Source organism: Trichoderma asperellum, chromosome 2 (genome assembly GCF_020647865.1).
Source record: "Trichoderma asperellum chromosome 2, complete sequence".
In the NCBI taxonomy this organism is placed as follows: Eukaryota; Fungi; Ascomycota; class Sordariomycetes; order Hypocreales; family Hypocreaceae; genus Trichoderma; species Trichoderma asperellum.
Window position 1 is genome coordinate 3,980,970 of NC_089416.1, and position 22,156 is coordinate 4,003,125.

Here is a 22,156-nt window from a genome sequence, read left to right on the forward strand (position 1 = left end):
CTCTTGTATCACCATACCAGTAAAAATACCAGTAAAAATCCTGACTATAAAATGCATCGCAAAAAAAAAAAAAAAAAAAAAAGTAAAAGGGAAATAAAACCATATCTCGGACCCCGCGGCCTACGCAACATCATCTCCGTATTGGCACGTATCTGCGGAAATGAATTAATCCAGGGGTCCCATCACCGAACTGTAGCCTCGGACAACCTCCTTTCCAGTATCCTATCTTCTCCGAGGCTCGCAAATGTCACTTGAACTTTGACCTTGCGCTTGTGCTTGCATGTTCTGGCTTGTGATTTTTGATTGTCAAGGTCATACCCACATACATACATATATATATAAGGCTACATGGTTATATCACAACACAACATCAATTCACTTCATACAAATTCAGAGCGTCAATTTAATCAATACTCATTGTCATATAATCCGTCATTTGTTATGGTTGCTAATGATACTAGATATAAACATGCAGCCAGGAGCATCCCATCCATACGTCGTCATTCTTCGTTCTGATTATACGCTAACCAGTTAACCCATTGGATATCATTACCACAACTTGCAATTTATTTAGCAACCCACTCGCCAGCGATCCAGCGGTTGACAAAGTTGATGCTGCCCTCAGGCTCGTCTGTCGGTGTCATATGGCCGGCGCCGTAGACCTGGATCCAGGTCAAGTTGTGTGAAGAAATGACGTTGCCGTATGACCTGCCGCCAACCTTGAGATCCTTCTCCTCTGCGGCGCGGAAGTCATCGCCGTGCTTCCACTCAAGCGCCTGGGTCCAAGCCTTGTTGCCAAGCCAGTTGCAGATGAAGTCGGCGTCACCGGCGTAGATGAGCACGGGGATCTGCTCCAAAATCTGAGGAATGAGGCGGTAGATGGGCTTCATCCAGTCACCATGGAGCAAAAAGTCACGGTTAATGTTGAAGTTGCAGCTATCGTAGGATGAGACCTCGGCACCGAGAGCCTCCATGACGTCAGGCTTGTTCAGGTACTCGGTGATCCAGCCCAGGCCCTCGTAGCATAGGTTGCTAGAGTCCTCGCACTTGGAGCGGATGTCGTAAGGGTTGTAGCCGGTCTGCTGGTACGGTCCGATGAAGGCATTGTTGCAGTAGATGGAGGCGGGTACACAGAGCCACGCGCTCTCAGAGTCGTAGCATTGCTTGATGAGGCTCTGGCAGCGGGGGAGGGCGTTGTCCATGGCGTTGCACTGGCTCTCGCTCAGAACGGCAGGGTAGCCACCCTCGCCGCAGGCCATGGGCCGGTAGTATGCGTACTGAGTGAACTCGTCAGTCAAGCCATTGCCGACAGCGATGCTCTTGAGGTTGATGTTGCGGTTCTCGTGCTTGAGGATCTCCGCCGCAAAGGTGGGAACGTAGTGTCCACCGTATGACTCTCCGGCAATGTGGAAGTCCTGAGTAGAATACTCGGGGAACTGGTGGAAGAAGAGTGTGAGAAGGGCGTAAACGTCCTTGCCAGCAGCGACAGTGTCGCTGACGGAGCCACTGCCGTAGGAGTAGCCGACGTTGACCGGCTGGTCCAAGAAGATGACGGAAGCATTGTTGTTCCATGCGTGTGGGTTGTGAACAATTTCGATCTTCTTGTTGATAGAAGCCGGTCCCAGCTCAAAGAAGAGACCGGTGAGGGAAGAGCATCCCGGGCCACCATTGAGCCACAGGATGACTGGGTCGTTCTTGGGGTCGTTGCGAGACTCGAAGAACCCTACGAAACAAAACTTGGTTAGTCCATTGGCCTGGATATAGAATCAAGTACTAAGGCATGTCAGAAAGCAACTTACAGTAGAACAGATGCTTGTCCTTCTCGTCGTCATCGAGGTATCCACTGAACTGCTTCACCGAGTCGACACCGAGTTTACCCGGGTCGACGCTCTTGGCTCGCAGGCTATAGTTGGACAGCTTACCGCCCAGCACCCGGCGGGACTCTCCAGAGTCGCTCACTGACCACAGCTTCTGGATATCGGCACCCTTGACGACATGGTCCCACTTGCTGTCCTCCTTGCGGGAGTGCTTCTTGGCTTTGACGGCCTTGACCTGAGCCTGGAAGGCCTCCATGGCATCCGGGGCAAGCAGCGAGACCTCATCCCAGAGGGCCTTGGCATCGGCGGTGAGCTCGCCAAAGGAGTCCTTTAGGGACGCGGCCCAGGACTTGAAGTCGGTGTCGAGGCCAAAGTTGAGCTTTGGCTCGGACGTAGGGTCGCCGAGGACCTTTTGGTCCTGCAGCGCCATGGCCGACGAGGCAGCGCCCAGCACGAGGGCGGAAGTAGACAACCGCATTTTGCTGATGCCTATTCTAGTAGTATCAGAGTGCTGATGCGGGCGACGATAAAAGATGGAGATGGAGATGGAATAGGGGATGAATTGATGATCGAGGGATGGAAATGGAGGTGAAGGAGAAGAACAAAGCGTTGGGTATTAAAAGGGCGTTTGAGGAGGCTGGCTGGCGGCCATTACGTAGGCGACCGTCCCTCCCTCCAGGCGGCGCCCAACCTCTTCCCTGGGATAAGCTCCGGGGAAGGGCGCCAGCAGCAGCCAAGGGGCCTAATCCGCTGGACCTACCTGCGCTATCTGCTACCCCACGCGCCTTTGCCACGCCAGCCGGTTAACAGATAATCACCCAAGCAGCGCGGCTGGCTGTTAAGGACGGTGCATCGCGCCAGGCACTCGGCTCTGCTTGCAGCGGACCCGGAACCCAGGGAGTGCCTGTGTCCCTTGATGGCGCGCAAGTCCAAGCCAATGGATATCAACTGTACAGAGCACTTGTGCGCAGCAATGCACTGCTATCCGACACCCAGATATGCGTGCATAAAGCCGCCGTCCGACGTCTGTCACTTGTCCAGTCTCAGATCTGCCAGGCGGCGACTCGACAGACAAAGCCCGACTCGTCAGGCCCAAACACCTCCATGCATGCACAAAGTACCAATACCCGGCAAACTCGCGTTCCATCCAAAACCGTGCATAAAACAAAGGTTCCCCCAGGATAGCAGCAGGGCCCACATATTGCCGCATCGGGCGAAGGGACTTTGAGGCACCCCCGGCACGCACCGCCCTGACGGCGTTCACGTGGTGCCAATCAGCACTCTATTATAGCACAGTAATCACAGCCATAGACAGTCAATGCTCTGGTGACTGCTCTCAACAATGCTGATGTAGCCCCTTACCAGCATCTTGTGCAGTCGGCATTAATTGTACCCGGGGTACGGAATGCACCAAGAGAAGAAGCTCATCTCTTGATTATCTAGATAGAGTTTGTCTTGGAGCACTTCATGGGCATCCTAAGGTGGGCAGGCTGCTTGTTACATGTACTGATCATATAGAATGCTGGCCAGCGCCAACAAGGCATAATCTCTTTTAAAGCTACATCCTACGAGACTTTCACCAACTTACTCACGTAATCATAACGGATAAACTTCTTTGGTTTTTTTTTCTTTGTTTTTTTTTTCTCTTCTTCTTCTTCTTATAGTAAATAAACGCCCAGTCAATAGGCATCGTCTATTTTGCCTCCTCCTTCTGCTTCGCCTTCTCTGCCTTCTTCGCCGCAATCTGCTGCTCCTTTAGCAGCTTCTTCAGCTGGTTCTTGGTCATCTTCTCAGTTCCGCCTTCCGTTGAAGCGCCTGCTGCGGCATCGTCTGCCTTTACCACCGGCACGACAAGGTCAGCGCGGGGGACCTTGGGGTTGCCTTGCCATTCCAGTGGACGGATGGCCATGAACTCCTTGACGACGTCATCCGTAACCTTGGCTCTCCTCTCCTGGAATGCACCGACGTACTCCTGGAGTTTGGCAATGCAAATCGCTTTGAGCTGTTCAGGGGGTGATTAGCATGCCGAGATGGGAATATAGGTAAATCCTAAGCGGAATAGAGTGCTCACCTCGCCAGTCAGAAGCTTGCCGCTTGAGTAATCAGCCCTAATCTTGGCCAGTTCCTAAACGGCCTGTTAGCAAAAAGCTTGTTTCCTATGGATGGTTGTTATATCGCCTTACTTCATCATCTTCCAAGAAGAACTGAAGGTATTGGTATGCAACATCAACGTCAGGGTTGCCTCCCTTCTCACGGTGCTCTTCGACAGTCTCTCGGCCACCTGAGAAAGCGTACTTGTTGACTTTTGTCTTGATTTCCTTTGCCGTATCCTTCATGAAAATGGCAGAAGTGTCGTCACTGGCCGACATCTTGGAGCCCGGGCCTTGCAACGCATCCAGGAATCTCATGTGCACCAGAGAGGGCTTGGCATATTTAAGGCTGACGGCGCAGTCTCGCGTCAGACGGAAGTAAGGGTCTTGGTCAATAGCACAAGGGATCAGGCAGGGAATCTTGGCCGACTTCTTCTCGTCGTCACCAAAGATGTGGGGGAATGATGTGGCGAAAGATGTAGCACCCTGAATACTAGGGAAGTGAATCTTGCCAATGTTTGAGCTAGATTGAAGAAACACGGTAAAGTTAGTGATATGGCTTCGACCACAGCAAAAGGTGCTTTCCAAGGTAAGCTCAATCTCACCTTCCGTCGAAGCCAAATACGGCCTTGGCCACATTGAAAGTGACTCGCTTTGAGAATCTTGAGATGTTTCTGTAAAAGGCACCACCCATGAACTCGTAGTCTGAGAAGATGAACGTCTTCTTGGGGTCAAAGCCAGCAGAGATGATGTCCTTGGCGTTGGTACGGGTATAGCCCATGACCTCCTCGATTGTTCGCTTCTCTGAGAAGAGGAACTTCTCGTCTGTGTCATGCAATACTTAGTTTCTCATTTCACTTATTGCAACTCAGTCAAGGTGCACGTGAAAGCACTTACCATCTGTCAACATGATAATCAGGGGAGCATCGAGCACATCCTGGAGCCACCTGCATAAATACGTTAGAAAGTCTGCCCATGTGTAGCACTCTGAGAAATCCATACTTGACAAAGTCGAAAACTTGAGTATGTCCAATGTGCATACTGTCACTGCTGGGACCTCGTCCAGTGTAAAGGAAGAAGGGCTCATTCTGTCAACTCGTGTGTTAGCGACCCAAAGCACATCCACTTTCATATATCTCCGCTCACCTTCTCATATCGATCCAGGATGGCGGTAAGATCTCTATGGCTGAAGACAATTCCACGACGCATAAATCGATGCGGCTTGCTGCCCGTCACCCTCTCCCAGCGCTCCAGCAACGCATCGTCAATCAAGCTGGTGCCGAACTCGTCAATCAGCTTTCGGTAATCGATGGCCTTGACCTTTCCGTCCTCGCCAACCTCTCCGGAGACAGACCACGGGTTGATGTCCTGCTTGCCAGTTGCAGCAGCAGGGGCATCAACAGTGGCGTCCTCGACAGCCGGGGCAATTGTAGCGTCGGCCATTCTAGCTAGTTCAAACAGAGACACTCTTTGGAGATTGGGGAATAAACTGGGACGGGATTTCACAATATCTCAGTGAAATCGATAAAACGAGTCTAACAAAAGAAAAGAAAAAGAACCAACAAGGCAAAGCTTCAGTGGATTCTATGACTCTAAGACCCTCCTGTGACTCAACACACACACACACAAAGGCGGGGCAATGCCAGCGAGGATATCAGCAGAGGGAAGAATTTCAAAGGCCAGGGTGTTTCGCAAGGCTGGCTCGCATATTTTGGTGGGGTAGCGCAGCGAAGAAAAAAAAAGTTGATAGTGTGTGCATCAGCTTCCAAATATGAACGTGGCGACGGAATAATACACCAGTGGCTAAACTATTCTAGGCTTTGCTTCAAAGATGCACGTATTGTGAAAATACCTGGATATACTCCGTATGTCATTTAGTATCATGGAAGCTATCCAAGTTATAAAAAAAAAAATTATACAAGAATTCATCTTCTGTATAAAGATCGTCGATCAATTTGGTTATGACTCTTATTGTGGCTCTTCTCTAAGCACTACCAAAGAGTGGCTGTTCCAGGCAGAGGATGAAAAGTGGCGTAGACATCACTATCCGAAACAAGTCTAGTCGCGGTCTATATTTGTCATCTAAAGGTACTTTCCATGTTCTCCCCGCCAAAGTTGCTATCAGCCCAGCAAGCCTTTCCATGTATTAATAAGTTTGACGTCGTTTTTCAATTCTTTGCGCATCGCCGAGCTAAGCTATAAACCAATTTTCCTCCACTAAAGCGTCAACTCTTCCTTACTCTTCTTCCCTTGTCTTTCAGCAATAAACATCTTCTTTCTTCTCTTTCTAGCGTACCTTTTCAATTTTAAAGCAAAAATGTCTCGCCAAATCACCCTTCCCTCCAACCAGATCAAACTCACAAACGTCTCGCTCGTGCGCCTGAAAAAGGGCAAGAAGCGCTTCGAAATCGCCTGTTACAAGAACAAAGTCCTAGAGTGGCGCTCCGGCATCGAAACCGACCTCGACAACGTCCTCCAGATCCCCAACGTCTTCCTCAACGTCTCCAAGGGCCAGACCGCGCCCAAGGAGGACCTCGAGAAGGCTTTTGGCAAGGGCAAGTCCACCGACGATATCGTCCTCGAGATCTTGAAGAAGGGAGAGTTACAGGTCGGAGAGAAAGAGCGCGCGGCGCAGTTAGAAAGAGTGCATAATGAGGTCATTAGCATTGTGGTTAGCAAACTGGTGGACCCGAGGACGAAGAGAGTGTATACGCCTGGAATGATTGAAAAGGCTCTGGATATGTTGAGTTCACAGGCGCATACCGGAGACAAGACGACAGAGTCAGGGACGGCCACGCCGACCACGACGGAGGCTGGTGAGGCTAAGCCCAAGACAAAGGAACACATCTGGACGGGCGTTGTGACAACCAAGAGCGCAAAGAGCCAGGCCCTAGACGCCATGAAGGCTTTGATTGCCTTCCAGCCTATTCCCGTTGCGCGTGCTAGGATGAAGCTTCGTATTACCTGCCCTACGAATATTCTCAAACAGGCCATCAAGGCTCCCAAGACCGCCTCAAAAGAAGACGAGGGCGAAACAAAGGCTCCCGGTACTGTCAAAGATCGGATTTTGGGTTACATTGAGGAGGTTGAGAACCAAGATGTCATGGGTTCAGAATGGGAGGTGGTGGGCTTTGCCGAACCGGGTGCTTTCAAGGCTCTATCTGAGTTCATTGGCAATGAGACAAAAGGCCAAGGCAGAGTCGAGGTGTTGGATATGGCGGTCACACATGAAGATTAAATACGCGTGTACGAAGTAGAGCAAATCTAAAGGTGAAAAAAAAAAGGAATAAAATGATACCCTAGGAGAAATTTGATCCTTAAAAAAACTCTATAACTCGTAGAACTCCTTTTTGTTCCATCGTGATAAATGTCTAAACGTTTCGCCAGGTACGGTGGGGATTTTTTTTTCATCATATGTGTGACTTTCATCATACTTTTGAGCACCGTCATCATGGTAAACGCTTTGAAAATGCTTTTTAATTCATTTGACTCTGATCTAGAGTACAGCACCAGCTGCGAATGCCAGAAAGCAATCCCTTCGAAATGCTCATCATAACGATGAAAAACCCAGCCGTCACGCCTGTCCACCCCAGACCGAAAACAATAAAACCATTAGCCACCCTTCTTCTTGGAGACACCGACAGTCCGGCCACGACGACCGGTAGTCTTGGTGTGCTGACCACGGACACGGAGACCCCAGTAGTGTCGGAGACCGCGGTGGGCACGGATCTTCTTGAGGCGCTCAAGATCCTCACGGAGCTTGGAGTCGACACCGTTGGCCAGGATGTGAGAGTCCTTGCCGTCAACAATGTCGCGTTGTCTGTTGAGGAACCAGGAGGGGATCTTGTATTGTGTGGGGTTTTGGATGATCGTCACAATACGCTCGAGCTCTTCGGAGGTAAGCTCACCAGCACTGCAGCAGAATATTCGTTAGTTTTTCCAAAAAATTCTTCTTATTCGACTTTCTCATCGTCTTTTTTTTCCCCAGAGAAACTGGTGTTGATGGGTGTATTCTCGTACCGCTTGTTCAGATCGACATCAGCCTTCTTGCAGACCAAGTTAGAGTATCGGCGACCGACACCCTTGATCTTGGTCAAGGCGTACATAACCTTCTGCTTGCCATCAACGTTGGTGTTCAGAAGACGCAAGATCTAGAACAATTGAGTGTTAGCCCAAAAAAATCTCTTCCCTTTTCCCATCTTGTTCCTTCTCGTCGCAGCAAGAAAAGTATCCCAGATGCCCGGAAATTTGTTCCGTTGAATCAATGACATTCGACCATCGCGTAAGAACTTCGTAGCAAATGGAAACCCGTCTCTTGAATGCGAATAAGGGGAGTCAAGGGACGACTTACGAACTGGAAGTTCGTCTTCTCTCCCGTGACGAGCGACATGCTGGGCAACTGTATCGGACGTTGCCTTGCTGCTCGTTAGAATCGATTGTTCGGGTTGAAGTAAAGAGAGCGGAGGATTTCACAGCACTCGCTAAACATGGTGGAATTTTCGGCCCTTGTGGGGCCACAAAGTAGGGCACACAAGAGCGCCTGCTAACAAATTATCACGTGCTAGAGGCACGTGACCATCGGCGTTTTAGATTCCGGCTACAGTGCTTTTGTACCGTGCGTATTATGTATTTTTCACCCGCTATCCTCCCACGGATACAAATTTTTGCCGGGCCAATTCCCTTCGACAGCTCTAGCTTGCAATTGCTACAGCTCGTTATCAGGAGTGCGGCATAGAGCGCCTCTATGATGCCAAATGAGCCTCTTCTCCAAGCCAATATTGGAAAATAACGTGCTTCGACGGTAGGTATTCCGTAGATCTTCTCAGTCTTAATAATCCGTCGTCTGATTCCATGCTCGGTCAGCGTGTCCACGCCTGCTGATCTTGAGCCGGATGCCCATGCTTCTTGTATGAGCACAAGACAAGAACATTCACAACGTTTTTTGAGTACGAGGCCTTTTTGTTTTATGGAGGTTATCGTAATTTATCTGTTGTTACATACCACAATGCGCCGCTATTCCTGGTAAATAAGAGCCCCGGTGGCCGTAGCTCACAACTATGGCTACGATTATGATCTTCCTATCCATTAGTTACCATGCTTATGATTTAACTTGATCACCCAATCCACCAGCCAGTCCTGGACAAACGTAGACTTTAATAACATTAAAACATGCCGGGCGATAGAGCCAACCCTACCGATGATGGGAAAACAAAAGAATAAGAGAGAAACCCCTGCGAGCAACTTTCTGATACCATTCCAAGTTATTTCGCCAGTTAAAACGACCCACTCCACCAATTCTTTTACGCCAGCTCTATGTCGTGGTCATCGTCCTGGATAGTATTAGGTGGCTGCTCTTGAAACAAAATTTAAGGGGCCGTAGACTTACCTCCTTAGCCCGTGTCAATCTGCTAGAGAGAAGTTCCAAGAGGTTTGCCCGGTCCATCTTATATGACTGGGAACCACCTCTCGACGTCGGCGCAAGCATCACTCCCACTTGGTGAAGTCCACGTAATTCCAAAAGCTCATCCAAACCAAGAACATCTGCTATTCTAATACTCTTGAACGCCAAAGGAAAGAAACTTTTCATGAGAGCCGATCGTTCGTTAAGGTGAATGAAGGTTAACTTAGAAATGATTATCCCAAGACTCTCGAGTTTCGGCATTTTTGTCAGTAGCCGGAATGTCTTTGCCGACTCAGGGCCACTCCAGTGGACCACGATGCTTCTCACATTGTCGAGGAACATGTCGTTGTTGGTTAGATGTGAGTGCAGTTCACAGGTGCATCTGAAACGAAAAGTCTTTTCGCGGAAAAATACTCGAAAGAACTCGAGGGTGATGAGATTGGAACCGAAGATGCATGCAAGATCCTTCATCTGAGCCGTCTGAAAGACAGTATCTCGATCAAATCGAGGACACTTGCAGCCGCCATTCTTGTTGCTAGCCGGTAAAACGGATTTGGTTCGGAAGATGTTGTCAATCATAAGGCCGAGGACTCGCTCTCGGATTTCTACCGGGAGCCGCATAAAAGGGAACCCATCCATCGGGGGTTTCCTATCTAGAACCATACCGTCAACAAACAAAAAGACAGCGCCAACAGAGGGAGGTTTCGACCAAGTTCGACTTGGCACTTACCAGCGATCTCGAGAAGCTCTGTGCACATTTCGATGACATCGACGCAAGTCGTGATTTCCTCAGGCGATTTCTTGAGTAAACCGGCACATTTTTGGATAGTGTTGGCGATGGATGCTCTCCGGTTAGGACTAAGGCGAACGAGCCTACCAAGCTCAACCGCGTCAATGGAGCCGTCATGGTAGTGGTCAAGAGCCGTGAGCAGATCCTGGATGTTCTTCGACAGGCCGTACTTGGTCGGCACTGTTTTGAGCCTGAGAATGTAGAACGACTTGGCCGGCATGGTTTCTCACAGCTGCTGGGCCTGAAGTCTATTAGTCAAACAGGTATGTGGCTTTTGAAAAAAAAAAAAAAAAAGAAGAAGAAGATGAAGCTCACAGTCAAGATGCTACTCTTAAAAAACGCATCAGTTGGCAGAGTTTCGAAAAATATGGCAGTTACGCGTTCGTTGTGCAAGAAGGAAGGCGCGAGGAGGCACCTGCCAACATTCACTGTCTCTCTGCATTCGCCAGCTGCCTGGCGGGGAAAACCCCAGCATGAAGCCTTCGTGATAATCACGAGTATCGAAATTATGCTATGCACTGAATAAGAGCTGATCAAATAAGGGAAGGGCTTCCGATATTAGAGAAAATAGTAGCAGGTCGGGAGAGGGAGAGGATGTGCTCCAGCAAGCAGCTCGAACGATATACAGTATAATTGTGCAATACGACACAAATGGGTCTAGCAACAGAGAGAGAGATAGGATCCGATGCAAAGCAAGATGTAAGTGCATATCGTTCATTCAGCATCCCCCATGAAGAAAGAAGAAAAAAAAGGGCAAAATCTAGGACTGAAAACGAACGTCACATCGCATTATAGAAGATATTGTTGGCAGTGGTAATTACCAAAGGATTCATTCATTAAAAGGATACTAAACTGCACAAATGCAAGTACGCAAAATTTTGTACCGTATATAAAGCCCAATTCTTCGTGATATACTCTCTCCAACGCCGTGTTCCTTCTACAACCCAGGCTAGTAGCCCTGTAGAATGTATGCCCTATTCCATCTATCCAATGGAAAAACAAAATCAAGTGACAAAGGAAATTAGCTCTGAGTAAAGATGCAAAAAACTCTCCAAGCATCTAGATGTAGTATAAAGCCGACCCCCGTGATCATAACCATTTTTGCGTCGTGATAAAGAAACCCATACACAAGCCGAATATGCGAATTCCGCAGCGCCGTAGCTGAAATGCGGACTGCACCGAAAGAGGAAAGGAAAAAAATCAGTCATCGCATGAGGGTCTCGCGAGTCTAGACAGATCTAGACCCTGGGCCGATTCCCCTCATGCAGGTACGCTGGCCACCCGCCAACGCTTTGTGGTGGCGCCTCTTAGTTGTATGTTAAACGACAAGGTAGAAAGGAAAGCCCAGAGTGTGGCTAAATAAAAAAAAATATAGAGGTATAAAACAAGATTGAATGAGATCAAAAAGCAGCAGCCATCGTCCACATCACGGGCTTTGCCAGTCAGGTGATTTTTGGAGACTGGATACTCAAATGAGTGAATTGGTGTGCTGCGTGCATATAGCCGGTGCGTAGGATTTGACGAATGGGAGAAATTCCCGGTTGTAGTAGCATGGCATCGCGTCGATTTCGGCTGTCGGCCGCCGGCAAGCAATTACACATGCTACAGTAAAAAACAGTTGATTTGTGATTATATGCTCTCTGACGATCCGAGGTCGATGCTGCAGGTGCGAGTGCAGCAGGGGCTGATGCCATCAAAGTCGGGGTCGATGATTTGGCTCGGGTCGCTTGCGCCAAATGTCATGGTGAAATGGCTGAGCATCTCCTGGTGCTTGAGGTTCTGCTCCGTCAGGGGCTTCTCGCTAGGGTGCTTGTAGGTTCGACCCTTATTTCTCTTGCGGTCTCGTTCTTCCTTTCTGGCAATCTTCTCCTCGTTCTTCTTGGTGTTGCGACGGCCAAAGGAGAAGGTCTTGGATAGTGTTGAGCTGGTCTTTTTCAGGGAGAGCTGAGGGGCAGAAGACTCGGAGCTGGAGCTTTGTCGAGTCGATGATGTGGTGCCATTAGAGTCTGTCTGAGAGATGGTGTCTGAGTCGTCGGATCTGCGCAGGGCGCGGCGGAAACGCTCCCGAATAGCCATTGTGATGTTGATGCTGGGTAGCGAAGTAGTGGTCGACAGTACAAAAGAGTCGCAAGTGGCAGCGACGTTGATGTTTGTATAGAGAATAGCAGCCGTGGCTGTAGATGTGGAATGGGTATCACTATAAAGCGCAAAAGGCCGCGGATTGACGGATTGACAGCTCGTCAATCTTCGGGGTGATGTTAAATATATACAACCCGGAAGGTATTCGATTCGGTGTAGGAGGTACTTCGGTGATACGCCCCAAGGTTTGTGCGGTCCAAGGTTTGTGTGTATAGTTTGTGGTGCTGAGTTGGCTGAACAAGCTTCGACGCCAGGCTTGACAAGAAAAAGCAGGCGCAGGCGCAGCGGGAGCAGATCGTCGGACTATTAAGGGGAACGACGAAAACCGCTCACGGAATCCATGGGCAAATCTGCGAACTGCTGCTAGTCAGGCAGTGCCACAAAGATCCAACAGAGATGCTCAAAGTACCCTTTACGGAGCGCCCAGTGGTGGCGACTGGTCTGTTTCCCTCTCCTCTCCGCTGGGCTGCTCCGCGTCTCCAACGCTCGGCGCATTTAGCGGAGCATATGGAAGGCAGCAGCCAAAGTGCCAGGGCCAGAAGAGCTGGTTGCGGCTGCGATTGGCCCAGCCAGCGGTAAATTGGGCCCAGTCAACTCCAGAATCTCCAGGAATTTGTTCTGTAAGCTGCAATTCCCCAGCCCGGGGTTCCCGCAGTCCCCACTGATGAAGTCAGGATGGAGCGCTGGAGCCCGGAGAAGGGCCTTGTTTGCATACAAATTTTTAGTGGGCTGGCTGGCCTATTTCAGAAGGGGGGTGTCTAGGAGGGAGAATCAGGAATCAGGAGGTCGCTAACAAGCCGCCGCCCCCTAAGCGGAACTTTTCTCAGCCTCAAGGCCAACCATGGCGCTGAACCGACCGAATTGGGCCCCCAACGTGCACCCCGACGGCGATACTAGAGGCCTTTGCTGCTGGCAGTCAGTGCGAAGGATTGCGGAGGCGCCGCTAACCCTCACGCCGTTCGAAGATTTTTAGATTTTAATTTCCTTGGCTTCTGTCCGGGACACCATCATTTCATCTAGAAGACCTGCTAGAGCCAGAACCTTGGAACGCCACCCGAGATGCATGGGAATAGCAGGGGAGGGGGACACACGGAAGCAATCTTGGCCACAGCGACAGGCTATGTATGCACGTTTAATTAAGTCTTTCTTTTTCTCTGTTTCTCTTTTTCTTTTTCCTCCTGATCTACCTGCTTACTCTCGTGTCTTATTCTTTTTTTGTTTCCGCGGGTACAGTAATAGTAATAGCGGAGACCGCGAGCGAGACATCAATTTGGTAAGCCGAGCTTGGACATCCGGACTCGTCTATTCCATGGACAATCCCAGCATTCTCTGAGCACTGGCCAAGCCACGCGGACAGGGTGGGCACTTTGTCTCTCCGTTTTCTCACGAGCTCGTGATTGCGCGCAGCGGTCGAGGAAGCCCAATCCAGACAGAGTCAGAGAGTCTTACTAAGTGCGGAGCATTGTGTGCAATTTGCCCTCGATTGGATTTTTCCCTCATTCTTCCGAGCCTGTCTATCTGAAGTGCCGGCGTTATCGTGAAACTTCGGTCCAGCATTCCCGCTCGATGTGGCGTTTGATGCGGCAGCTACTTACGACGACGACTCGCCGGCAGTGTAGAGCCTCTTCGTAAGCAGTGCTTCACTTGCATTCTCACAAATTATCCAAGCACATCCCGAATCGCCGAGAAAAATGTGCAAGAGGAGCATCTCTTGGTCACACTGGGCCGCACTGACTCGCTGGGCCGTCGCACGTCCACGTTAGCGCCTGGGTGCTCAATAGCAGATACTTTTCGCAAACGGACAGGGATGTCTGTCAGTTGTCGATGCTCAATGGCGACTGGCCTCGCTTTCGATTGGTCACGGATCTGTGCTCCTTGCATATGTGCCTACCTTACAAGTGCATGTTACTGGTACTACATAGTAGGCAGTTGTATTACCTCACAGATACGATTACTATAGTACTTGCTATTATTACGGAGTACCACAACTGCTTATTCCAAGTACTACGGTACTAATAGCATGCTCGTAGATTCTCAACAGCCTCGGCGCTGCCGCATCAAGTTTTAATTTCTCCGTTGTGATGCGCCGGCATATGCATCATTAATACTACTAGCAGTAAACCTGGGTGACGGATTATCCAAGCACCGACCCAGCCCCGAACAGTGTGGCCGAGCGTTGTCTCTCACCCTTGGCGATCTGCGACTGCCGCTGGAAAGGCTGTCAGAGGCTTCAGCCATGGTTCTTTCGAGTCTCGGGTCTTCAGCGGCTGTGGCGGTTTTCCGTCTGTGCCACCGCCATCTTCATGTACCGACCAACACGCCCTCCTTTTCGGTAGTGCCGTCCCGCAAAGCGCCGGCGATACAACGTTGATCGCTCGTCGTCTCCGATGCGGGCGCCTCTTTTTCCTTCTAGACCTTCAGCCACAGTAGGGAATAATCATGCAGAGAACAGCCCTACAGAAAACGGTACCTTGCCCCTTTGGTTGGTTGAGATATTGTTGAGGGAGGCGAACAACTAAGAGGCAGGTTACAGTGCACATGTGCCTATTCAAGACAAACATCCTTATGCAAGCGTTTGGTCTAGCGGCACTGAGACCCAACACACCGAAAGGAGAAAGAAGGAGAAAAACAATTGTGAAAAAAAAATCACACACAATGGGTGGAACTGAAACAGCGGTGCCAGCGCTACGTTACCCGTTCCCAGCGTTCCATCTTTTGATCTTTGTTACAATCCGTCCATCAGGACGGACTGACATGTGCGAACTAGAAGGCCTTTGGAATGCTGGAACGCTGGATGCAACCTAGCCCGTCAGATTTCTGTGATCTGCACTTCTAGGCCGAGGCCCCACAATTCTCACGTCCTGACGATAAGACGGGATGTTTCTCGTGAAGCTTTGACATTCCTCAAGCTGGGTGAATAGAAAACTCTTCTTCAAAAGACTTTATGGCCAGAATGTAGATCCTTGGTGAGTTGGCAGTATGTATGTATGGGGGGAGGGAATTGGCTATGGTATCAGTCAGTATTCAACTACAGGCCCACTCCGTGCTAACCGGGATTCTTTTATGGGTGTTTTAATGGTATAAATGGATAAACGGTGGCTACCAGTAGAGAGCATCATCTCTGCTATTTGTCGTAATATAGATGGTGTATATAATACACAGTATTAAGGAAGATGTTATGGCAGATATCCGTTTCTCTTCACTTTCTAGAAGTTTGAAATTGTTCTATGTAGCAGTTGTTATACGTTAGCGACTAGGTATCTAGATCTGCGAATGCGCCTAAAGTCAACTGTGTTCTTTTAATTCACATGCAATAAGAAGTCAAAAATCATTTACATCTCCCAGATGTAATTCAAAAATTTCCATTGGAGAACGGTGCTAGGTTATTTAAGTAGGTTGAAGAGTGCTGCTACATATCACGTTGAGTTAAATAGACCGATACTCTTGCTATACATCCGTACAATCAATGGAGGGTATAATAATTCATGACTAATAAGAGGGAGCATTAGACGCTTCTTTGAAAAGTACTATATCCACCTCGTGCTTCTTCGCTCAGACAATGATCAAGCTGTTACACGGCAAAGTCAGAACCCACGCAGATGTTATCCAAGTAAGGCGGATAGCTAAGTCAACCCCAGCAGCACCTCATGATGATAAATGGACCGATGAACACATTGATCGGGTTCTATATTACGCAGAAAATGAAGCGGAATGTCAAGAAGTTGTGTTGCCAATGCTATCCGGTTACTGGAGTATATCTGGACAGCCGCAGTCAACAGCCGTACTACTGAAACATGTCCAGTATATGCGGTCATATAACCCATATGAGAAGATGCAGAAGATAACTGGAGCATTAGACGGAGAAAGTATTGGTCTATCTGAGGAGTATTGCTATCAAAACTAGAGTAGATGTCTCCAATTGTTATGTGCAAGTTGAGCTCAATGCCTACCAGCAGCTAGCTCACTCGCTTTGAAGATCGCATTGGCATATAGGCGCCCCTCAAAAACCTCGGAGATGGTAAATGCTTTTTGCCCTGGTCCAAGTTATTAATAGCTACATGTATTCTGACTATTTCGACAAATACATGCATACAGCGTAATAGCCCCGTCATCTTTATGTTGGTGGGGCTGTTTATCAGTCCACTTGCGATTCAGCGCTTCTGTCCAGTGACGTGAGGGCCTCCCTCTAGCACTCATTGTGCCTGAGCATCAGCGCCTGCGTCAGCGTTCAAGCAACCTGATTGGCTACAGCCCGTATGACGCATCACGATGCCCACCGAATTGCTCCGGGAGCTCGTGATCCAGCCTCGACTCCAGCTTCCTCTTGCCGATGCTGTGTGTCTCACCATTGACAGCTGCATCTCCGTATCTGTACCACAGATCCACTGCCTCGATCGGCCATCTTCAAATCGTTGACAGCAGTGCTAGGCTAGGTATGCGATCGCGTGGTCACTTGGCTTTCTTAGGATCCTCAGCTCCGCCACATGATTTGTCTGATTTGAGCAAAGCGCCTGATTTGTTCGAGCTCCTCCTCGCCATCTATTTGCTACCCAGGCCGCACGACTGCCTTCCCCAACTCTGACTGATACCCAGCACGAAAGTCTCCAGGGCTGTTCCAGCATCGCCGCAGCCGGCCATGGCCCTCTCGTGAAGCTGCCGCCCGCATCCGTCGTCTTCATATCATCGCCATCGCCGCTCTGCTGTTGAAGCATCGTATGCTTCTCCACTGAAACAACGGAGCTAATCGCATCCACATCGCAAGGCCGTGTCAACGCGCCTGCTCCACCCCCCATCATGACGGCATCATCCCCCCACGACGCTGATCAGGGCGAGACGCCTAGTCCTCACCAGCAACACGGTGCTTCAAGCGCGAGTACGTCGCAAACTCCAGACGCCAGCACCCCTCGCAATCGCTCCGTCGACGACCCTCGAGAGCGCGAAACGGCGAACAACGAGCAGTCACCACTGCTACCACCGGCTGACTATGATGCATTTGGTGCTCGTTTGGGACGAGAAGATAGCCATGTCGATGAAAGTCAGACCACCAAGAGCCTGTGGTATCTGACCGTCTTGACAATTGGAATTGGAGGTCTCCAAATCGCATGGTCTGTTGAGCTTTCCAATGGCTCGCCCTATTTATTGTCTCTGGGGCTCAGCAAGTCTCTCATGGCCTTGGTCTGGATAGCGGGACCTCTTACTGGCACTTTGGTGCAGCCCTATGTTGGCATGTTGAGTGACAGCTGCCGCCTCTCATGGGGTAAACGAAAACCGTTCATGCTTGGCGGTGCCGCTGCCACCATCGTCGGGCTTCTCTTCTTGGCCTGGACCAAAGAAATTGTCGGTGGTGTGCTGGGCATCTTTGGAGCAGATCCCCAATCTCATGGCGTCAAAGTCACCGTTATTGTCACGGCGGTGATTGGAGTGTATCTTCTAGATTTCGCCATCAACACCGTCCAAGCCGCTCTCCGAACCTTCATCGTTGATTGCGGACCGGCTCATCAGCAGGAAGCCGCAAACTCCATGGCCAGCCGAATGACTGGGATTGGAAACATCATTGGCTATATTGCGGGATACGTCAACTTGACGACATCCTTTTGGTTTTTGGGCGACACTCAGTTCAAAATCCTCTGCGCAGTTGCGAGCATTGCTTTGGGCTCTACGGTAGTTTTGAGCGCCGCTCTAATCAAAGAACGAGATCCCCGATTGGACGGGCCTCCGAAAAAGAGGCAAAGCATTTTCATCTTCTTCTTTACGCTATTCAAATCCATCAAAAGACTGCCGCCCCAGATCAAGCGGGTATGCCAGGTCCAGTTCTTTGGCTGGGTTGGCTTCTTCCCCCTTTTATTTTATACATCTTCCTACATTGGCGAGATCTATGTCCAGCCCTTCCTTGAGGAGAACCCTCACATGTCTCCTGAAGAGATTGACAAGCTGTACGAGCACGCGACTCGAATTGGCTCATTTGCTCTCCTCATCAACTCCATTGTTAGCCTATTGACAAATGTCTTTCTTCCCTTTTTCGTTGCCCCAACTTATGATAGCCATCCCGTATTGAATAGCTCGGAGTCCAGCACCAAGAAGTCGTTCCTAGATCGCTTGAGGATACCCGGCCTCACCCTCAAGAGGGCTTGGTTTGGGTCTCTCATCCTGTTCGCCATCGTCATGGTCTGCACCGTATTTGTGAGGTCTGTTAACGCGGCCACTGCTTTGATTGGAATTGCTGGGATTACTTGGGCTATTACTCTGTGGGCACCATTCGCCATCATCAGTGCCGAGATCAGTCGGCGTGATGCCCTCGCTCGGTCTAAACGCCATCACCGGAATGACAATCATGATTCTCCTCCAACACTCCCTGCCCCGATTCCCGCCACTGGCAATACGTCCCCAATGGAACTTACAGAAGCACCAAGGGAAGAAGTTGATCAAGCGGGTGTCATTATGGGCATCCACAACATGTCTGTTTCTGCTCCACAAATCATAGCTAACGTAGGATCGAGCTTGATTTTCAAGATCTGGCAAAAACCGAGGGGAACTCCGGGTGACCACAGCATCGGTATTGTCTTGGCTCTTGGAGGAGTCTTTGCCCTTGTCGCTGCCTTCTTTGTGTTGAGGATTAAAGATGACGTGTCTTTCCCACCGGAGACCTTGGCTGATGAAGAGCACGGTGCTGACGATCAAGACGACGACGAGCCTTCCCCTAATGGAGGCCTTTTCAGGAGCACCAAACCTGGCTACTCTGCGGTGCCGACAGGAGATTCTGAGGCCCCGAGGTTAGTAAGAAACCAAAGTTTCGGAGGCTTAGAAGTGGCTTCTGGTTCTAATTACTGATGTATTTCCAGAGAAATTGAAGATTCCTGATGAAGCGTGTTAACTTTCTACACGGTGAGCCGCAAGGGATATGGCACGTAGACATAGAGAGCCGGATTGGTATATACGTGATAGTAGAATTTGCTAGGCATTGTTGAATAGGAATTGTATTAGTCTGAGTCGACAAAGCGGCAGCCCTGCATACTTTATACAGTTGGTTTTCATTGTCATTCTGTCATTCTCAACTACACATTCAATCTTAGGTCCAAGTGAAAGCTTCGAAGCCCCATTGTGCCAATCATCTTTTCTCTTCCATTCATGTTTATCCCTTCATTAGCGGGCAATTTGGATCCTACCGGGCACAATACAGCATCTCCGGGCTTCCCCCATCCTTCCCATAGGTCTTAATTTAGGATCATCCACAACCTTTGCCAGAGTGCCAGATTCTCGTCTTTTATTCTCTTTTCTCCCAAGACGCCGTCCTCCTCGCTTTTCCAAGCTTGCAACTTCCCACCGTCGTCCGCAGCTCTCCTGGCGATGGCCCCGACATGTACCATGTGCTGATGCCGGCCCAGAAATGGCAGAAGGACGTGCCGTTGACGCAGTACGTGATGTCACAATGGATGGACGTGGCGGTCGGTCCAACGGTAGAGACGGTCGTGTTGGCAAGAGTGAAGAGAGAGGTGGATGTAGCTGTAGCTGGCGGTGGAGGAGCGAGCATCGTGGCCCAGCTGGTGGATAGGAGGAGAGACGCGGAGAGGACGGACTTGGGGGAAGGCATCTTTGTTAGGAATTCTGCTTTCAGTTCTTTATTGCGGGTTTGTTGTTATTGTTGTTGTTGTTTGGTCGGTTTGCGTGAGCTGTAGGACTGGTTTATATATAAACTTGTTTCTATGTGATACGATTGTTCTGCTTGTGGAACAGCAGTGAGTTGAACTTGCCCCCCCAGGGCGAGAGTCAGAACTCAAGGCAAATTTAAGTGGTAACCGGTGCCTTGTTTGTGGCAGGAAAGCTGCACATGCTGCTGGTGTGTGCCTTCCCCCAACGGTGATGGAGTTGGAGGCAAACAGGGGAGACAGACGTCATGGCTGTTTCTTTTATATTGGCGCTGGGCATGTACGCTTTTGATTACGAGGCTTTTTTTTTTTTTTCTCCAAGCGGTGTGGATGGAGAGATCATGGAGCGTGAATCACTCACTGTTTTGGCTTACTTGTTCGACTGCTGATTCTGTTGCTGCCATTGGTATCTAGAGTTTTGTTGCTTGAGCTGTGAGTCAAAGATGGATACAAGTCAGGTTGCGCGCAGCTGATGTGATGGATGTCGACACTTCAAAAACAGCAGCCGGGAAAAGGCTGCTTCTGTTCGATTCTATCATGTGTTTTTATTCTATGGAGGCATAACTACATATCAAGGTGCTTGAATCAGGTGCTTCGCTGATGGCTGCTCCGCCATTCTCATCCAAGCAGAAGAAGAATCATGTAGAAGCAACAGCCGGGTCAGCGTGTATTCCCATCAAACAAGGCATCCATCCCATTCATCATACACAGCCCAGATGCCACAAACAAACTTGCGCTTGGCTTTGTCGGCCGTCTCGCAGTTGCCTCGGCTGCTCCTTGTGTTCACGACGAACCGTTTCTGTCTCACATTACCAAAAAAAAAAAAAAAAAATTGGTTTTGCATTCTTTCTCTCCTCCTCTTATATATGTGCCTTAGCACTAACTTATGCAGCATGAATCGACTCTTGATTACCGCTATTAAGCACCGGCCTTTATCCCAGCCATGATCCACAGCGCAAGCATGCTCACAACCCCCAGCAGCCAAGACAAGGTCCTCAGAATCGACAGCCTCCCGTTCTCACATAGCACAATGTACACGAAAATGTACAGCACCCGCGACAAGACGTACTCAATCGTCAGCAGATTCAGCGTGTAGATGTCCACGCCTGCGTAGTTGGCCGCCGCCACGCCCCCCGCGAACATGCCCAGCGACTCGAAGCCGTTTTCCATGGCGCTTAGCGCTCGGGTGATGCGTTGCTGGCGCTGTGTCAAAGGGTGGGAAAGACGTTTAGCCAGTGTGTAACTTCATATCGATTAAAAAAAAAAAAAGAAGAAGAAGAAATTGTTAGCGTAGGAAAGGATCAAAATGGCTTACGGCTTTGTCCATCTTGTCATCTCGGAGAACGGCCGCCTGTGTATGCCGCGGATTGGTCTCGTCAAAATTCTTGCCAGCCAGAGTATGGCCATACGCGGCGGGGAGCCAGCACAAAGTAAATGCCGCCGGAACCTGATGCACAACAATTCTCAGTCCCATTTTGATTGACCAGATGATGTTGTTCAAGAGCAAAGACAGTGGCTTGAGCCCCTCATACCATATAAAAGGAGTAGTTTGTAGAAAGATCCACCATCGTGAACATGGTGCTCATGTCGACAAACGAACTGGGCAACGTCTGTAAAATCCAATTGGACATTTCAGTCAGAGGCGTCGACACCAGCCAGCGCCTTGTTGTTTGCGATGGAGATGAGCAGTTTGAGGAAACGGCGTGTGCATAGGTACCTACTAGGTAGTAGGTAGGTATATGTCTTATGTATCTCCAAGACAATAAGACCGCCTCGGTGTCAAAAAGAGAAATATCGACCCATATAAATGCAACTCAGCTCTATAGAGAGGTACATGCACTCCGTACTCCGAAAAATCCCTCCCAAACAAAACCGGTCAGCTTATATTATGCAGCTTGCTAATTAAGGCGTTTGCTGAAGAAGAAGGAAGAAAAAAAAAAAAGGGGGTGTATTAATGGCCAGAAAGATTCTACCAGGTAGTTAGCTTGGGCATTTCGCAATTCCAAAGTGGCTTATATTTGTGTATTCGGTATCAAGGACGTGGCATCAAGCTCCCGAATTGATTTGGTCCATCTACACCTACCTATAAATGGCCGGGCCGCTAACACCCATTCACAGCGTCAAAACGGACCAGCTAGGCTCGGCCCGCCTTAGCCACGCCGGGTTAGATTTCGATCAACAGTCAACAGCCATCGAGCGAACACGCTTATTGTTCAACATCAATAACAATAGTGCATGCTGTTCGTTTGTAGTCCCACTTATTATATGAATTGGTT

At 49.5% G+C, this 22,156-nt stretch overlaps 9 protein-coding genes across 11 annotated transcripts; 3 read left to right on the forward strand and 6 right to left on the reverse strand.

Moving 5' to 3' along the window:
• Positions 1 to 394: 394 nt before the first annotated feature.
• Positions 395 to 2,532, reverse strand: TrAFT101_003621 (uncharacterized protein). Its single transcript, XM_024898908.2, has 2 exons — positions 1,800 to 2,532; positions 395 to 1,723 (listed from the first exon to the last, which is right to left on the reverse strand). The coding sequence occupies exons 1-2, from the start codon at positions 2,293 to 2,295 to the stop codon at positions 567 to 569; spliced, it is 1,653 nt and encodes a 550-aa protein (XP_024766620.1). The 5' UTR covers positions 2,296 to 2,532; the 3' UTR covers positions 395 to 566.
• Positions 2,533 to 3,460: 928 nt separating this feature from the next.
• WRS1 (tryptophan--tRNA ligase) lies at positions 3,461 to 5,615 on the reverse strand. 2 transcript variants are annotated; one of them, XM_024907348.2, is made up of 7 exons: positions 5,054 to 5,615; positions 4,910 to 4,995; positions 4,805 to 4,854; positions 4,513 to 4,732; positions 4,001 to 4,430; positions 3,889 to 3,942; positions 3,461 to 3,819 (listed from the first exon to the last, which is right to left on the reverse strand). In XM_024907348.2, the coding sequence occupies exons 1-7, from the start codon at positions 5,348 to 5,350 to the stop codon at positions 3,511 to 3,513; spliced, it is 1,446 nt and encodes a 481-aa protein (XP_024766619.1). In that variant the 5' UTR covers positions 5,351 to 5,615; the 3' UTR covers positions 3,461 to 3,510. The 2 variants fall into 2 exon arrangements, with proteins under 2 accessions (XP_024766619.1, XP_065983050.1); XM_066126942.1 differs by lacking the exon at positions 5,054 to 5,615 and having other exon boundaries at positions 4,910 to 5,048.
• A 453-nt stretch (positions 5,616 to 6,068) lies between these two features.
• TrAFT101_003623 (uncharacterized protein) lies at positions 6,069 to 7,213 on the forward strand. The gene has a single exon (XM_024907347.2). The coding sequence runs from the start codon at positions 6,225 to 6,227 to the stop codon at positions 7,143 to 7,145; it is 921 nt and encodes a 306-aa protein (XP_024766618.1). The 5' UTR covers positions 6,069 to 6,224; the 3' UTR covers positions 7,146 to 7,213.
• On the reverse strand, positions 7,179 to 8,365 carry RPS18 (40S ribosomal protein uS13). The gene is made up of 3 exons (XM_024901669.2): positions 8,259 to 8,365; positions 7,928 to 8,058; positions 7,179 to 7,820 (listed from the first exon to the last, which is right to left on the reverse strand). Exons 1-3 carry the CDS (start codon positions 8,295 to 8,297, stop codon positions 7,520 to 7,522), a joined length of 471 nt encoding a protein of 156 aa, XP_024766617.1. The 5' UTR covers positions 8,298 to 8,365; the 3' UTR covers positions 7,179 to 7,519.
• An 842-nt stretch (positions 8,366 to 9,207) lies between these two features.
• Positions 9,208 to 10,318, reverse strand: TrAFT101_003625 (uncharacterized protein; the record flags this gene model as incomplete). The annotated part of the gene is made up of 3 exons (XM_024903180.2): positions 9,208 to 9,237; positions 9,294 to 9,961; positions 10,039 to 10,318. 3 exons carry the CDS (start codon positions 10,316 to 10,318, stop codon positions 9,208 to 9,210), a joined length of 978 nt encoding a protein of 325 aa, XP_024766616.1.
• Positions 10,319 to 11,727: 1,409 nt separating this feature from the next.
• TrAFT101_003626 (uncharacterized protein) lies at positions 11,728 to 12,174 on the reverse strand (the record flags this gene model as incomplete). The annotated part of the gene is made up of 1 exon (XM_024903158.2): positions 11,728 to 12,174. The coding sequence occupies one exon, from the start codon at positions 12,172 to 12,174 to the stop codon at positions 11,728 to 11,730; it is 447 nt and encodes a 148-aa protein (XP_024766615.1).
• A 4,395-nt stretch (positions 12,175 to 16,569) lies between these two features.
• Positions 16,570 to 19,325, forward strand: TrAFT101_003627 (uncharacterized protein). 2 transcript variants are annotated; one of them, XM_024907346.2, is made up of 2 exons: positions 16,570 to 19,007; positions 19,077 to 19,325. In XM_024907346.2, exons 1-2 carry the CDS (start codon positions 17,032 to 17,034, stop codon positions 19,093 to 19,095), a joined length of 1,995 nt encoding a protein of 664 aa, XP_024766614.1. In that variant the 5' UTR covers positions 16,570 to 17,031; the 3' UTR covers positions 19,096 to 19,325. The 2 variants fall into 2 exon arrangements, with proteins under 2 accessions (XP_024766614.1, XP_065983051.1); XM_066126943.1 differs by having other exon boundaries at positions 16,570 to 19,325.
• A 267-nt stretch (positions 19,326 to 19,592) lies between these two features.
• Positions 19,593 to 20,763, forward strand: TrAFT101_003628 (uncharacterized protein; the record flags this gene model as incomplete). The annotated part of the gene is made up of 2 exons (XM_066126944.1): positions 19,593 to 19,829; positions 20,758 to 20,763. The coding sequence occupies 2 exons, from the start codon at positions 19,593 to 19,595 to the stop codon at positions 20,761 to 20,763; spliced, it is 243 nt and encodes an 80-aa protein (XP_065983052.1).
• Positions 20,366 to 21,604, reverse strand: TrAFT101_003629 (uncharacterized protein). The gene is made up of 3 exons (XM_024907345.2): positions 21,413 to 21,604; positions 21,196 to 21,327; positions 20,366 to 21,083 (listed from the first exon to the last, which is right to left on the reverse strand). The coding sequence occupies exons 1-3, from the start codon at positions 21,509 to 21,511 to the stop codon at positions 20,799 to 20,801; spliced, it is 516 nt and encodes a 171-aa protein (XP_024766612.1). The 5' UTR covers positions 21,512 to 21,604; the 3' UTR covers positions 20,366 to 20,798.
• Between the last annotated feature and the right edge of the window lie 552 nt (positions 21,605 to 22,156).